A 16,797-nucleotide genomic window follows, 5' to 3' on the forward strand; every position below is an offset into this window, starting at 1 on the left:
GGAAATACTTTCTGTTAATTGTTCTGTGGATTAGCTGGAGTAAGTTGGACATTGTTTCTGTAGATGTGCTGAGAACTAGTCAAATGGAAATTTCATTGCTAAAAAATGTATTTCTCTTCCATTCAGAGGGGTTGTAACAGTTGACAAGGCCTGGGACTAAGCCCAGACCGTCTTGGGCTGAGGTCAGGGTGTGTGTGCACCCAGAGCGTGTCTTGAATGTTTTTTTAATGAGCCCTGAGAGCTCCTGTGTAACAAATGGAAATGTGCAGCCTTGAAAACCTCGGTTCAGCTTAAATTGAATGAGGAGTACCTGCTTGTGTGCTGGCTGTTTGCCTTTGTCTCATTGGTCTGTTAATAGTGTGTAGGCTTTTGGCAACTTGTGTAACGTTTGTAAAATCAACTGATGGAAGTTTTGTGCAGCTGTTACCTTTTCATCATCATCCATATGATGAATTTAGAACTGTTGTTATCATTATCTCTGCCGAGGAGGTTTTGGTTTGTATGTTGATTAGCAGGATTATGCAAAAACCACTGGATGGATTGCCACGAAACTTGGTGTAAGGATGTGGTATGGGTCAGATAGGAAGGCATTCAATTTTGGTCCGTATCCAAATCGAGGAATTTGTCCCCCTTTCTTAAACATTGCGAGAATGGGTGTTTAGTAACATTTTCATTGATTTCTCAGATCATTTATGGATCTTGATGAAAATCTGGCATGTCAAGGTGACTAATATTCATGGGTGTGTGCAATTTGGTGCAGATCTAAACGAAAATCCGGATGAAGCTAATTAACATGTGGTTTCATAAGGAGACTGTTACGCCGTTAGCAGAGGTTTGCGTGGTCTGTACACAAAGTTCTAAATGTATCCTTGTATGTACAAAAGACAAAACTTTTTATTTAAGTTTAACTTTAGTTAAATAGCTCTGAATTCCAGTTTCTCTGCTGTGACATTGAAATTAAGAGTTCATGGCGGCCAAAAGCTAAAACTGAGAGATGAAGTGAGAGGCCTATTATTATTTTGTCAATTTGGTTCAACAATTTGGTCCTTCTCATTACACCCAGTATGAACGTGACAGCCGTGTGGGACACTCTCCAGCTGAGAAGGAAAACGGTGTCTGCTGCTTTGTTCCTTTTGCCTGGATGAGAGAGGAGACAGCTGCTAACCAGTACCGTGATCACCAGACTGCTGCTTTTTCAGTGTGTGGTTGGTGAAGACACCTAATGACCAAACAACATCACAACTTCTGGACTGGCTGTAGCACTTCATCTGCGTTCTGATTTAATCTGTGTTTGAAGCTAAAGAGGTTTATTTTACATTCAACTTGTAAATCAGACAGTGGTGAAAGAATAGATTTTGATTTGGAGTTTTACCTGTGTGGAGTTTGCATGTGAGTTTGTGGGTTTTACTCTGACATCCTCCTGTAGACCAAAGACATGCAGATTTGGGTGAGGCTAAAACAGGAGGATCTAAATTGACTATTGTTGTTTTTTGCATGTCACCCCATACATTGGCAACCTGTCCTTGGTTCCAGCTCCCTCTGTGACCCCCAAGATATAAGCCGTGTAAATAATGGATGGATGTGTAAAGCTTATAAGCTTAAAGATATAAGCTGTGTCTGAATTCACTCACTTTTCCAACCATTCATTGCTCCCTATAAAAAAGACAATCAGTAGTTTAAACGAGCAGTAAATTGTGATTTCAGACACTTGTCTTTAATTTGTGTAATTACAATCACAGTTATAATTTAACTTGTCTGTAAATCAACTAAACGTCTGCGGAATCTTTAAAATACCCTTAATCCATTGGGCTGTTACCAGAAACTCCAAGCAACGGATAGTACTTTTTTATCTCACAGGCTTTTCCTCCAACAGGCGTTTCAACTTGTCATAGGGAGGACACAGAGGTTACTGATAACATCAAGGATGAGTCCTAATGTTGCCAGAGATTATGTTTTCCAACAAAAATGTCAGAATACTCCAGCAGCAGATAGTACAGAAGGACAAAGGTACCATAATTCAATAAATGGTTCTCAGGGGACACAGGTGAGGAATTTGTTTATATCTTACCTTTTGGGGTACGATGAAATTTGGGTTAACATTTTTTCGTAAATGGAAAAATATTAAACACATTTCCATCTATGCATATAAGGAGCATAGAGCATTAGGAAAAACGTACCTGGGGGCCCTATATCGAACCAAATCAACGCCTGATGCTAAACTGTAGATGAATGATGTATCATTCCATTCTTCAAATTATTCCACTTGATGATGTATCATTCCATTCTTCAAATTGTTCTTTTACTTTCAAACTTATCAACAAAGTCCAAACTGTGCATACCCATCAGTAATGATTAAGTTATTATGCTAGAGTGCTAACCTCCACCACTATCATAAACATACATTTAGACATTGTAGCCTTCAACCAAACCACAAAAAATGAAGAAGATGTAGCAGACAAATTGTGGCATGGAGTCTTTTTTTGTGGGGGTTTACAGCTATGGTATCATTGCAGTCTCCTGTACATAGACGATAAAATAATTTGAGGGGTTTCTCTCAAAGAATCCTCATTGCTGTGGACTTGTGTAATCAGTTCCAGAGGCCCCCCTCTCTGATCAGGGCCCCAGGCAATCTCCTGCTTTGTCTCCCCTTTTGCAAAGCCCCTTATGCATCAATGGCAATATATCTGTTACATGTTTTACCTTCAGCATGCCTTTAGCTCAAAGCCTAGGCACAGGGGGGAACAGCAAGACGAGCCCATAACAGCGATCTACTCCCAAATTAAATAATTTAAAATGTTGTATCTTGTGTATGTAAAATATATTTGTAGAAATAGAAAACAAGTAAGTTGTGGTTATTTATTAAATTAACAGTCCTTATTAAGTTTCAAGCTTCACTCAATCATAAATACACAAAACTGAAATGGCTCTCTGATTAAACTTAATGGTAAACTAAATTTATACTAAATGTCCACAATAACAGAACAATAAGTCGTTTTCAGACATGTCCCCTGGAGGATCTCCAAAGAATTGGGTCCAGACTTTCTCCCCAGTTTATCTTTCACACATGCACAACACAGCTGGAGATTCTCTGCTCAGCAGCGTTCACGACAGCAACAAATTCTCCACAGTATTCAGGTGAGGGATGGTGCAGCAGGCGGACTCAGGAGGTTCCTACTCAGACATTTGCATTCAAACATACTCGTCCTAAGGATAAACTGCTGAGTTCAGTGCATGTCTAAACGCAGCTATACAGAGATAACATTGACTTTATAGTCTATGTAGTTGTGAAGAAAACAAGTTTTTTTGCTGAAATGTGTTCCCTTTGAAAAACAATGTCATTAGATCATTTTGCAGTAATTCACTTCTAACGCTGCGGGGGAAAAACACAGCAACATTAGCTGACTCACAAATGTGAAAATCAAGGTCAGTTGGAAATATAACGTGTCACACTGAATGTTAAGGTTATCGAAAAAACCCAGCACTCCCTCTTTGCCCTCATGAGCAGGAGAAAAGATGAGAGGGAGAGAAGACACTTTTGCTGACATGACGGTTCCGGCTAATTATGAAGCCAGAAGCTAGTCATTTAGAACCTCCCCCTGACCACAAACAGACACTGCTGCCTTTACAGTCCACATAGACACAGTCCAAAGGGCTGACAAGAGCTGGGGCTGATTTGTTGATGGGGCTTAAATGCACACGCGCACGCAGACACATGCACAAACTCATGTACACACACAAGAACAAATTCATACAAACCCGCGAAGACAGATAACAGAAGCTGTGATTACACAGTTGCTGTTCAGCCAAGGGTGAACAACACTGCACTAAAGAGAGGACGCCTTCTTCCAAACACACACACACACATGTGAGGATGGGATGAGATGTTATACCACTGCCATGGCTGCAATTACAACAAAGGCGGGGGGTAGATAAGTGCAGATATGACTTGGGGTGGACACTCAACACATAATTATATGAGAACATAGATCAGGACATAGACACTATTCAGGATGAAGGTCAACAAGAATTATGAGATGTTTTGTCGATCCTCAAGGTTATTAGCACAGTATGTGTGTGTGTGTGTGTGTGTGTGTGTGTGTGTGTGTGTGTGTGAGTGTGAGTGTGTGTGTGTGTGTAAAACCACTCAAGAAATCAGTGTTTTCTAGCAAACTGCAGCGATTTGCCTCTTACCTCCTCTGTCCTTCTCTTCAAAGGTTCTGAGACGGCCAGTGTGTGTGTGTGTGCGTGTGTGTGTGTGTGTGTGTGTCTGTCTCATGAATAGCAAAACAGCAGGCAAGAAACAAGTCACTCCATTTTCTGGTTTGGCTGGTCACTCTATATTGGATTCAGGTGAGGATTTTAAGAACAGGAGGGAGCTGTGGTGGAATTTCGTTTTTCGGGTGCGTCTCTTAAATTTGTTGTACCTCGTTATGTATAAGCTGCAGCAGCACAGTGTTGACGCGGAGTGATAAATAAAAGGTTATGTTGTGAAATGTTATAACATTTGACATTTGCGTCACTCCTGTGTAAGACGCAGGGTTCTAATTAGCAGTGGTCTGTGTATATCCGTGTACTCTGTGTGTAGTGTCTGCCCTTTCGTCTGATTGTTTTATCATCATGACTTTGCCAGATCTGAGTTGTTGAAGGTTTTTCCACCAACATATCTGCACCCATGAAAGAGCTGTTGGTTCAGCCCTCTGTATAATCATTTGGGATGAACACAGTGCTCAGTGTGATGGAGCTTCTTGACTGGTTTTAAAAATAACATGAGACACATTCCATGTCTGTCTTGATCAGTTCTAATGTCATAGCATGATTGTTTAACTAGTTATCACACAGAGTGGAGGCTAGTAAGCCTGAATTTCCTGCTAATGCTTTTCAACAAATACAATAAAAGCTTTGTTTCCAAAACAGAAACTTTCCCCAGGAACCAGGGGTCTTTGCTGGAACTCTGTGTGTTATCCCCGCAGGGAGCAGGGTCTTAATTAAGCTCCTTTTTTAAAATCCAAAAAAGTCCCTGCTTGGGGAAAGTACAAGAAAACATTGGGGTGGAGCCTGCAGCTTTGAATGTGCCTGATTGGTTGAGTAATCCAGCATTTTATTAAGGTTGATCAATCTCTCCAAGGTCTTAAGCACGATTTGAATCTTCTCCATGTTTTCTGTTGCTGTAGTGTTGCTTGATTTATATAGTTTCATCATTGTTGTATGGTCTTCTGCATTACTGCCTCCTAGTGGACTGGAATGGAACAGCTTATTGTGGCAATGGGCTGTTTTCTTTCCTCATCTCCCATGGTCTTTGGGCCATGGTGAAAACGCAGATGACCTACAGTCTGTAGGAACCTTTCAGTTACTCGAAAAAACCTCATGGGTCATAAAATGTAGGTACTTTTGATTCAAACTGAGCTTAAAATAGAACTGCATGATGGGTCCTGCTAAATTCTGTAAAAGGACATGATACTTAAAATATAAATAATAGTCTATAAAAAGGAAATATTTATCTTTGTATTCAGTACCAGGGTTTTTTTTTGTATACTGGTGGGTTCATCAGAGAGGCTGCAGAGTCTAATGTGCTGTTTGGCATCCAGCTGCAGCATCCTACAAGTCACAGAATTTAGTTTAGGATGGTAACGCCTTTTAAGATCGATGTGTGGATATAAATTCAACAAAACTCTGAACGTGGAAGTTAAAGTTAAATTGTCTAGTGTTGATTAATTACAAATCATCTATTAACGAAAGCTCAAATATTCAATAGTATGCACACGCAGTTTTTGTCACATCAGTCCATGAATGTTCCCCGTTGTTTATTATATTATTATTTTCCTTTCCCTAAGATCAGCTGTATTTTTGTCCAACCACTACCTCAGTGTCAACAAAGTGAACCAGGGCTCTTTGGGGTCCCTGTGGCTCCAGAGCCTTGGCGTGGCTGTGTGATTTGCTTGGTTGGTAATCCAGTTTTGGTGTTACTAATCACATTATTGATTGCTGTGTTGTCTTCAAGTTTTCCAGTGAGCCAGTGAATCAGTGTGCACATTATCAGCAGCCTGAAACTGAAGCAGCTAAATTGAACTCAGCCATAGTTAATTTCATTATTTACCCCTGTGCTTTTCCTACTGTGGCATGTCAAAATGTCCTCCATGGAAAACAAGTATTTTGTCTCAGTTGAGAACATGTGTCTGGCTTTGCAGACTGCTGTGAAGCATCACGATATTGCAGTAACTATCTATCTTGCTGCTCACGAAAACCTACTAAATATTTCAGTGTGTTTTGGCCTGGAGTTGTCTTTGAGCCGGTCTCCCTGCTTCCTGTCTGCCTTTCTCCTCTATCGTTCCTTTTCCTTTGCATTGGTTTTCACCGCCTGTCTCCCTGCTGTCCTCTGCAGGAGTCCTGTGGAACCTGTCGTCATGCGATGCCCTGAAGATGCCCATCATCCAGGATGCCCTGGCCGTGCTGACCAACGCTGTGATCATCCCTCACTCGGGCTGGGACACCTCCCCGCATACACAGGAGGACCGCAAACTGCACCTCCACTCCTCGCAGGTCCTCCGCAACGCCACGGGCTGTCTCCGGTCAGTGACACTGCCTGTTTCTGCCAAGTGCTTTGTTTGTTATTATGCTTCTATGCCGGCAACAACTGTGACCAGAGGCATCGTGTTTTCAGATCGTCCATATTTGTGGCACTTAAAACATAATTCCTCCTGCCACAGCTGTATGTTCTACTCTTGTGAACATGATGTCTCAGAAATCCCTTGAGAAAATTTCTTCAAATTTGGCACAAATTTTCACTTGAACACAAGGTGGAACTGATTGGAATTGGAGGCTAAAGGTCAAGATCACTGTGACCTCACAAATTAAGGTTTTTTGGCCATTACTCAAAGTTATATTTTTTAACAGGACTCTGGACAAAAACTACAACTTGAGTGGTTGGCGGAGGGATACACCTGCATACAATAGGAATATCAATTCACACATTTGCAAAATCACATACTATTATCTTGATATATATGTTCATCAACTGATGGGTTATCCTGTTGGAACTACTTCAGAAGAGACACATATTTATTTGCAGAGGTGTCATGCTCTTCACACTCTCTGCCTCTAACGAACACATTCAAACAGAGTTTAAAGCTTTCTGTATTCAGTGTTATTTTTCCCGTGGACACACAGAGAAGTGACAGACTTAGCTGAAACTAAGATGACTCAGAGTTTGGCATTGGAGCTGCAGTGGCTTTTAATTTTGTCACTTGAGACGTGATGCTAGTCATACAGTGCAATGTGGAAGTAGTAGACTATGACACTTTTTTTGTGATTTGGCTCTGTGCTGGAATAGGATGGATGTGGGAAAATAAAACTAGTGGCTTCACAATTTAGGGCTGACCTCTGATGTTTCTAATTGCTTTATATATTATTGATAAAATGAATGCATTGCTTTTATATTTAAATGTAACCCAAGTTTGGGGTCAGGGCTATGAACCGGTATATTATAGAGTGTAGTTTTTGTTTTAATTTCTTAGCATTAAGTTTCTCAAGTTGTCTATCGAATTGGATGAAACGATGAACACTTTTCTGACCACTTATCAGCCCCATAAATCAGGAACAGATGGGGGGGATTGGGACCATATTAGATTTTTTTCCTCTTGGGGTCACCACAAAAAGCAATAAACCCATTATTGTCATATTATACCAAACTTATTATGGTGAAGATTTGAGCTAGCTCCAAATCTAGTGTATTTCCTGAGGGAAATGTGTTTATTCTTCTAAATTCCCTGCGATGTGTTTACTACCTTGTCATGAACGTGATCTGTGAGGCCAAATCAAACGGTAAAGTTGTGCAGCCTCGAACCACATTAATAAGTTCAGAAGTGTAAATGCAAGAACTGAAGGGAACAGCAGAGTTGGAAAAAATTGTCTGAATATGTCAACCCAAATAACTCATCAGCTACTCGCAGTCATTTAATCTATGTTAATACAAAAGTATCTATGATGTCAGCTTTAAATTTAACATCATATGACCTTTATCATACTCTAAATGTAACTCATCAGCAGAAACTAAGCTACAGATTGTTTGTGGGCAGAGATTAATTGCATTTATATACAGTGCAGTGTACCTAGTTATTTTTTCCCTACGTGCCAAGATACCTTGTCCCTCCGTAGCTCAGACATTTAAATATGACTGTTATTAGCTTATTTGTGTTTGCTGATGGCTTTAATGGACTTTACTCATTCCTGCAAATTATGGTTATAAGTACAAGACAAAAGGAAGCAGGGAAAGTGCAGGCAAGTTTGATTTTGGCAATGTCAGACTAACCTCACAAACTAATACATCATCTGCCTCGTGTGTGTGTATGTGCGTGTGTGTGTGTGTGTGTGTGTGCGTGATGCCGAGAAAGCGGTCCTCATAGCTCTCAATTCTGTAAAATTGAATAAAATCGCTCTGTGGCTCTGATACTAGTGTATAGAACCATTATCTTTTGTAATTTTATTTTCAAATTGCTTTATAGTATTTCATCTGCAGGAATCCATCATAATTCTGTTTTGTTTCCTTGGCGTCTGCCTTAAAGGTGTACCAACCCAATTTGTTGTTCTTTTCAGATCCCTTCAGATCTCCACTGTGAACTCTCTCTGTACAGTTCAATGGAAGTTACTCTGGCAGCAATGTATCAAATTATAAAATCCTGTTCCATCAATACATGTGTTCTTGTATGTCCAGAAATACATGGTAATAGTGCTCTGTCTACCTTAAAGGACTACAGATGCAATGAAAATAACACATGTAAGTACTATAATTCTGAGGCTCTGCCAAACTAAAACGTTTTTTTGCATTTTAATCAGAATCTCTGTTCATACTACTATAAAATGATAATTCATGCAAACTGGTCATTCACATGCTGGTATAAACAGGAAGCAGATTTTCAGAAGAGGAACAGCAATAGTGAAAAGTAAGAGCACGACTTTCTTTGCTCAGACAGATGACGAGGTGGAGCTGTCACTGAAAATAAAGGTTATCAATACTTGTAATTTCTTGTCCATGTTGCGTTAAGGGCATGTCATGAAAGTTTACCGTTGCTATTGACAGGTTAGATTAAAGCAAAGCAAAAAGCAACAATTACTCATAATAAGAGGCTACTTAAGAATATAGCTTTTTAGAGCCTCTAAAACGAGATATAACTCATCATTAGATATTTCTAAACATGAAATTAGTATTGCTGCAATGGTTTTCCAAATGATAAAAATGCTGTGGTCTAGTCTGAGCTCATTAATATTTCTAGCAGAGTCTGTGTACCAAATATTTTTCACAATTTTTCTTTTTCTTTTTTTTCTTGATTTGCTATTGGTTCCACTCCATCAAACGTGTGAGTGTCAAATGAAAAAAAACATTGTGGAGACAGAAAAATTACAACTTGGCCTGAAACATCATCAGCCTGCATGTAGCGCTCACTTTTTCGATTTTATTATTCCTTATTCTTCCCTCGGACCTACTTGTTATAAATCATAACAATGTATTTGCTTTGATGATGAGATATCATTGATTTTGTTATATGGCATTTGGACTGAGTACAATGCTTGACATTTTCAAATACTTAATATTGCAGACATGGCAAAAGTGCAGCACAATTTGAGTGGAAATAGAGTAGGACTGCGTCTCTGTCTGCAAGTTTGCGTGTGTGCTTGTGTGAGTGTGTGCTTGTGTGTGTGTCAGAATACATGTGTGGGCCATTAATCTCAGACACAATATGTATCCTCTCCCGCTCCCAGTGAAGATAACTTACACATATTGGCAGCAAGCACAGGTCATGGTGCTGTTATGTGATTCGGTTTGTTTGGTGTGTATTTGTTGCAGGTGATAGCTTTGTGTGGATCAGCTCCCTAAACTCGAAGGGCTAATTCATCTTTCTCACGCCTCATTAGGGAATGCTGGGAGTCTGATTAAAGATTGAATATTTCATGGTGGGTTTGGTACACCGCCGGCCACCTGCTCTTCCTCACTCTCTATCTCTTGCTCTCTCTCACTATCTCCGCCTCGCTTTCTCATTTTCCCTCTTTTCCCTTTCATCATTCTCTTCTCCCTCGCTCCATCTCATTCTTACCCCACCTCTCCTCTCTCTCTCAATCATATTATCCCTCTTTTATCATTTTTCTTCATCTGCCTTGCCCTGTCCCTGCCTCACTGTCTCTGACACATTCACATTTTCTCCCTCTGTGTACTCTCTGCTTGCTTCAAAGCGTGTGTGTGTGTGTATATATACTGTCATTCCAACTAACAGGACGCCCTGGAACTGATGGTGCTAGTCTACTGCACATTGATTATCAGTATTGAATTAGCTCCTGCATATTCAGCAGCTACTAGTGAAGAGCAGGGTTAGGGTAAAAAAAATTGAGAATAAGCAGAACTGAAATCTCAATTGACCTGAGGTGGGTCCATCTTCAACAATGGGTCTGTTGATAGATTAATAGAAAACACTAGTGGTGGATGAATGATAAGTGATGCTGGGTGGTGCAAAAGAAGACTTGTTCAGAGACTGGAGGAGGGTGGCAGAGAATCACAAGCCCCAGGTTCCTGGAGAAGGTTAATACGACCATGGTGACAATTGTTGTCAAAGAGTAAATTCCTTGTCGTCAGCAAGTTGTTTTTGTCTTTTCTCTAATGCTCTTGTCTATTTTATCTAATTAGTGCTACAGCAATTCAACATCAGCGAACACTCATCCTCTTTATTATCCATTATGTCCTCTGATTATGGACAGACTCTTAAAAAATATCACAAATAAACTTATCAGAAATCAACCTAACAACACAATTTAAGTACTCCTGCGGAGGCGTTTAGCAGAAACCTGCTGTTGATTAAAGAGGAGCCTCTTGCTGTTGTATACAAAAGAACAACACTTTTTTTTTCTTTGCACTTTTCCTTTCAGCAGCAGGGCACTATGAATTACCAATTCTGTTCTGTTTGAAAACTCCCCTTGAAAGCACATAACATTTCACCTGCAGTGACATATTTTTCCCTCTGTCATTATTTAGATTCTCAACTCTGACAGATCATAATGAAAGATTATCTGCGGCCCTGTTGCATTACAAGAGAACGCTGCAGAGGGATTAATTATGCCACATTTACTGAGGTTAATTGAATCCAATCCATTAGTAGGTAGTTGACAGAATTAAGGAAACACATGAAAGAAAGAAAGTGGTTTGAATCTATCATTCGTGTGTATGGGTTGTGTGTGTGTGGTGTGGTTGTGTGTGTGTGTGTGTGTGTGGTTGTGTGTGTGTGTGTTGGTGTGTGTGTGTGGTCTAGTTATTCCCCATGTTGTGGGGAAATAAATCTGTTTACACAGTCACATTATGGGATGTGTCTCCCTAATGAGGACAAAAAGCCAGTCCTTATAGGCATTACTTGCTTTTTATATTTAGGGTGCGGACAATTTATTTAAAGCATAAGTGTATTTATTTAGACCTTTGTTTATTTATTTTGTACTTTGTCATTCCCAAATTTCAAGGTCAAGGTTAAGGTAGTAAATAGTAGTTATGGTTAAGGTTAGAGAAGGTCAATTTAAGTCGATATAATGTCTTCTGAATTCATGGAGACTTGACTGTATGTTTGCGTGTCTGTGTGTGTGAGAGAGAGTGTGCCAACGTGCTTGCTTTCATTTGTACTCAGGTGACCTTGCACCAACGCTCACATTAAACAGTGAAAGCCAGGAGAGATGCAGACGAGAACGAAACAGCCTGTCAACAACCTGAATTATTCAAGCAGTTATTTGACTTTATGATTACAATATGTCTCATGTAATTTAATAGATCATGAATCGTGAGGCAACTGAGGTTCAGAATGAAACAAACAGTCCCATATGTGAAACATGTCACTCCACACTTCATGTTATGTATTTATGCAGTTTACATTTAAAGGGGCAGCCCCGATGTTCATATTCGACTCGAAACAAGGTAATTTCCACGTGTTTCAAGCTTAAAAGTTGCCAAGATAGTGGGTGTTAGCATTTCAGATGGTCCCTGAATGCGGGTCCTCAGATAATATCAGAGGACTTTTAGGCTAAAACTTGGTGTACATGTCATTAGAGCTGCATTAAGACCAGGAGGCTTGAGATGTGAGGAATTCAATTCACTGTCTTTCTGACTTTTTAGCGGGTTCATTGTAAAAAGCTGTATGACCATATGTCATTTTCCATTGAAAGGAATGCTCAAATAACACTGAAATGCCATCCATTCAGTCTGACATGTTCAAGTTTGTATTCCAGGTTTGGTTAAATAGAAGGATTAGTCAAAACCTACTCAAAGGACTTCCAAATTGTGTGGAGGGGTGGAACCTCACCCAATTAGGAACCCATTCATTTGGAAGCAGATCTGAATAAATGGGCAGATCCACAATTTGTTTCTTCACTTTCTTTAACATGGGAGATAGGAGCATAGCCTTGGTTGAGGCATGAGTTCTCCAACTGCTCTTCTAGTTGTTAATGTCACTTATGACTTACAACCAACTGTAAAGCTGTGTCGCTGGCCATTGCTCTGCTGCTTACATGTATGTAGCTATCTATGGATATTTTGCCTAGCTAGGAAAAGGTCACCATTCATAAACCCTTCTTACAGAGCTGCTATTGGTCTGTTGGCTTATTTTGAAGAGGACCAGTCTAGTGACAGTGATTCAGAGGTCTGGTACTACACTGGAACTAGAAACCTTATCTGTCTAGTCTATTATTTAGAGAAAGTCTGACGTGTCACACAATGTAAATTATAATGTACAGTTCAGAAGAGACCATCAGTCTTCTCTTGCTAATGGTTAAGTTTGATTACACTTCTTGTAGTCTCTCAAAACTAATGTGGCCATTATATACTCATGTTGTTGTTGCTGTTTAGTTTTGTGATAAAATGTGTTGCAATGTGTCAACTTGCACAAATTTGTCTGAGCAATGTTATTAAGGAGCTGGGAAAACAAATGCGTCTAATGGGGTTTTGGCAGGTCGGTGCCATTTCTTACAGAGGGTACGCATATCCTCTATTCATCTCTAATAGTCTGACATTTAAAGGGCATTACACTCCTCTTCCCTCTCCTCCCTGTCACACAGACAAGCAAACACATGAAGAGCCGCTATAATATCCTTATGCTTTAACATTCCAACACACAAACTCCCACTCACCTAAAACGTCTAAGAAACCCACTGGACGATTTAAGTTCTGTGAATTACAATGTGAGAACGTATGTGGCAGATCTTTGTTTATAGTGGGACTGTTCATTGATGTGGTGTACGTGTACCTCTTTGTGTATGTCTGTGACAGGAATGTGAGTTCGGCTGGCGAGGAAGCCCGCAGGAGAATGAGGGAGTGTGAGGGGCTGACAGACGCTCTGCTCTATGTCATCCAGACCGCTCTGGGGAGCAGTGAGATTGACAGCAAGGTAACTCATACACATACAACACATACAACACATACAATCTACTACGATGTACAGTGTACACACTCCTGTAGCATTCAGCCTATGCACAACAATATGACCTCAATAAAAAACAGATTGTAATGATAGAAGTGGTGTGTTTGCGTACAAGCGTGCATGCACATGTATGCGTTATCATTGTTCAGCAGCTTACTGTATATTCCCTTTTTGTAAACATGCTTCATGACGGTTAGAATGGAATGATTAGCTGTGATATACATACATTTACATTAGTTATCTTTCCTTTTGCAGACTGTACGTCAAAATGATATGTGTATTCTAATAAAATAAGTTATTTGCAGGGGCGGCTGGTGATGAAATTTATTGGGGGTGGGCAGACTGTTTTTTGTTTTTCTGGGGGGTTAAACAAACTGAAGCAAACTCAGTGATGTTGGACGTACCTGAGACGGTGTTGAGGGTCAACCAATCACATTAGACCTAAAAAACCTAAATCAATACCAATTGGCTGTAAATAAAAGTGGGAGTGTCCCGGGCTCAAAGAGCTGCGTCCTGTGGAAAATCTGCTACAACCAATTAACCCAATAAAATTTGAAAACAACTCATATTGAATGGTCACAGGCACTTATGCACTTCCAGGAGCATTGTAAAATATGAATATATAATTAAATTATGTTTAACATTTTTATATGGGCTTTTTGTCATAGGATATCGGAGGGGGCGCGACCCCGGCACCCTGTATTAACCAGCCGCCACTGCTTGTTTGTCTGTCTGTGTCTGTCTGTGTGTGGTTTCAGGCAACACAATACACACTGTAACAAATGCCTTGTTAAGTTGTTTTTGCTTTTAGACCTACCCCACTTAAATTATTTCTTTGACATTTTTATTTGGTTAAATTTCCTACTGAAAAGAAATACTGCTGACACTAAAAGATCATCAAATTTATAACTTGTTATAACAAACTACAAATAAGTATAAAAAAAGGTTGACGCTTATATGTAATACACAAAAATACAATAAAAACCATGAGCCTGCTTAAAATGTAGTTTTTTTTACAGTGTACTATATATTACTCAACCCAGATGGCCAGTGACACAGAAAACATCCCTAGTGTGTGTGTGTGTGTGTGTGTGTGTGTGTGTGTGGTTGCTTTTAAGTGAGCCTGTGAGCATCCATGTGAATCTGTTTGTGTGCTTGTGTTTGTGCTTCCAGTATAAATGTTGATGTGTTGAGTGGAGGCTCTTGCAGACGTAAAGACTTTAATCCGCAGATATCCTTCCCGAGATCAAAGTCTGTGACTGTTGCCTTCGTAGCCACTCCTTCCAATAGGATTAGAGTGTGTAAATGTGTGTTTGTCTGTCTACACTAACAGCATGTGTGTGTATATGTCTATGCATACAGTCTACACAGTACAGTATATTTTTATAATCCCTGTGTACTTTACTGTATATTTTCTGTGCGCTTGATTACCATCAGTCCCTCAACGTTAGAGAGTTGTTTTTATTCTCCGCACTTCTATAATTTTCATCTCCATCTTCTTTCTTTTTCTGACCCTCGCTTCGTCAGACTGTAGAGAACTGTGTGTGCATCCTGAGGAACTTGTCGTACCGTCTGGCCGCAGAGACATCTCAGAGCCAACAGGGGGGATCGGAGGAGCTGGACGGTCTGTTATGTGACACCGGCGGGAAGGACGCTGAAAGTTCTGGATGCTGGGGCAAGAAGAAGAAGAAAAAGAAGGGACACGACCAGGTGAGAATTGTGCACACAGAATTAGGCTTGTGTTGATAGCTTGTTACCACTAGCATATGTCTGTATATCAACCCCGGAAGACCGTGTTCAGTCTGAATCCACCTGCTTGTCATGTTTACATCACTGCTGATCGAGAAGAGAAAAGAGAAGAGAAGAGAAGAGAAAAGCTAAATATTAGTGGGTTGTAGTAAATTTTTTATCATGTGAGAAAGTGCCTATAACGACTTAAATGGGATAGACTGAAAATCTGTTTAGTTCACAGCAATTCAGGCTTCTCAGTTCTTATGAAACATCGTGCCACCACAAATTGAACTAAAATAGCACCCAATAGAGCACATACTGTACCTCTGCCATGAACCAATAGTCCCTGAAATTCAATCAAATTCCAAACTGCACACATTAAAAGATATCAGTCCCCTAAATGTGCCGGAAATTTTTTCATCAAGATCCATTAATTATACCCTGGGAAATCAGTGAAAATGTCAAAAATGTCTATCTCGCAATATCTAACTATCTCACAATGTTAAAGAATGTGATAAAAATTCCTGAATCTACCCCCTGATCCACATCGACTTAAATGTAATGGATTCTTCCCTGACTCATACCGCACCCTTCCACTAATCTTGCTCACAAACAAACAAACAAACACGGCGACATGGGTGAAAACATAACCTCCTTATTTAGCGGAGGTAGTAAGTAAGTATAGTGTAACAGATCTCTCAGGAATTAACTTGTTTGTTGCAGAGAAAAATATCTGCCCAATCAAAGCTGAGCATGGAATTGACTGTCTCACTATGTAACACACCTGCAAGAGACAAGAAGGAGCCTGGAACAGTTCCTGACTTATGGACACAACCTTTATCTAAGAATCATCACAAACTTAGAGTTTGTCCAAACTGTTTCCTCCACCAACCAAAAGACTTCTGAAGTGAGTCGTCAAACCTGCTGTTAGAAGCCTTGTGCTCAGTAACATCATGTCTCTGTCAAATTTTCCGGTTCTTGGAAAAAACTGATTTATCGGCTGAATTTATTATCAGTCGGATATATTTTACTGGCTCCAGAGACCTACAGGAACTTTTAAATGCAAACTACAAAATACATTGTTTCAACATCACTCAACAGAACAAATCTGACGATTTTAAGACAAGGAAAATGTATTATTAATTGCCACTGCCCATACGTCGTGTACGACCTCACTTACCAATGTGAATCCTTTTACATCACACGCACTAACAGTTTGAAAGATTGATTGGCAGAACACAAATTGATATAAATAGGTATTGAGTGTGTGAAGCAATTTATCAGAGGTGTTTGCTTAAATAAATTACTTAAGAGAGAGACTTATTGGATTTTTTAATTAAATGCTTTGCTGTATCTGAGTCTTAATGAGAAAATAGATTTCACACCTCACTTGTTAGCCAGTTCTCTCCTGTCAGCTGCCAGTGTTAGTGTAGATTAAGCATAATTTTGTGGATATTTGTATTGTTAGTTTTATTTTTGTCATTATCATCGTACACAATCATTAACTTCTTTCCACATGGCCACTCACTGTATATTTAATGTGTGATGTGCTGGTTCAGCCTTCATGATCATGAAGTCTCTATTTAAGATTATCATTTCAGAATTTCCACATTTCACCCTGGTTTACTTGTCT

At 39.8% G+C, this 16,797-nt stretch overlaps 1 protein-coding gene across 4 annotated transcripts in view; it reads left to right on the forward strand.

The window, feature by feature from the left end:
- The window catches only part of LOC133018218 (catenin delta-2-like), a 130,227-nt gene that overhangs the window by 94,970 nt on the left and 18,460 nt on the right, over positions 1–16,797 (forward strand). For all 4 annotated transcript variants that reach the window (XM_061084535.1, XM_061084537.1, XM_061084538.1 and 1 more), the window contains 3 exons: positions 6,380–6,566; positions 13,283–13,400; positions 14,961–15,143. In XM_061084535.1, the coding sequence (XP_060940518.1) occupies positions 6,380–6,566; positions 13,283–13,400; positions 14,961–15,143 (488 nt within the window). The remainder of the gene's footprint in view (positions 1–6,379; positions 6,567–13,282; positions 13,401–14,960; positions 15,144–16,797) is intronic.

This window comes from Limanda limanda, chromosome 13, assembly GCF_963576545.1.
Source record: "Limanda limanda chromosome 13, fLimLim1.1, whole genome shotgun sequence".
Lineage (NCBI taxonomy): Eukaryota > Metazoa > Chordata > Actinopteri > Pleuronectiformes > Pleuronectidae > Limanda > Limanda limanda.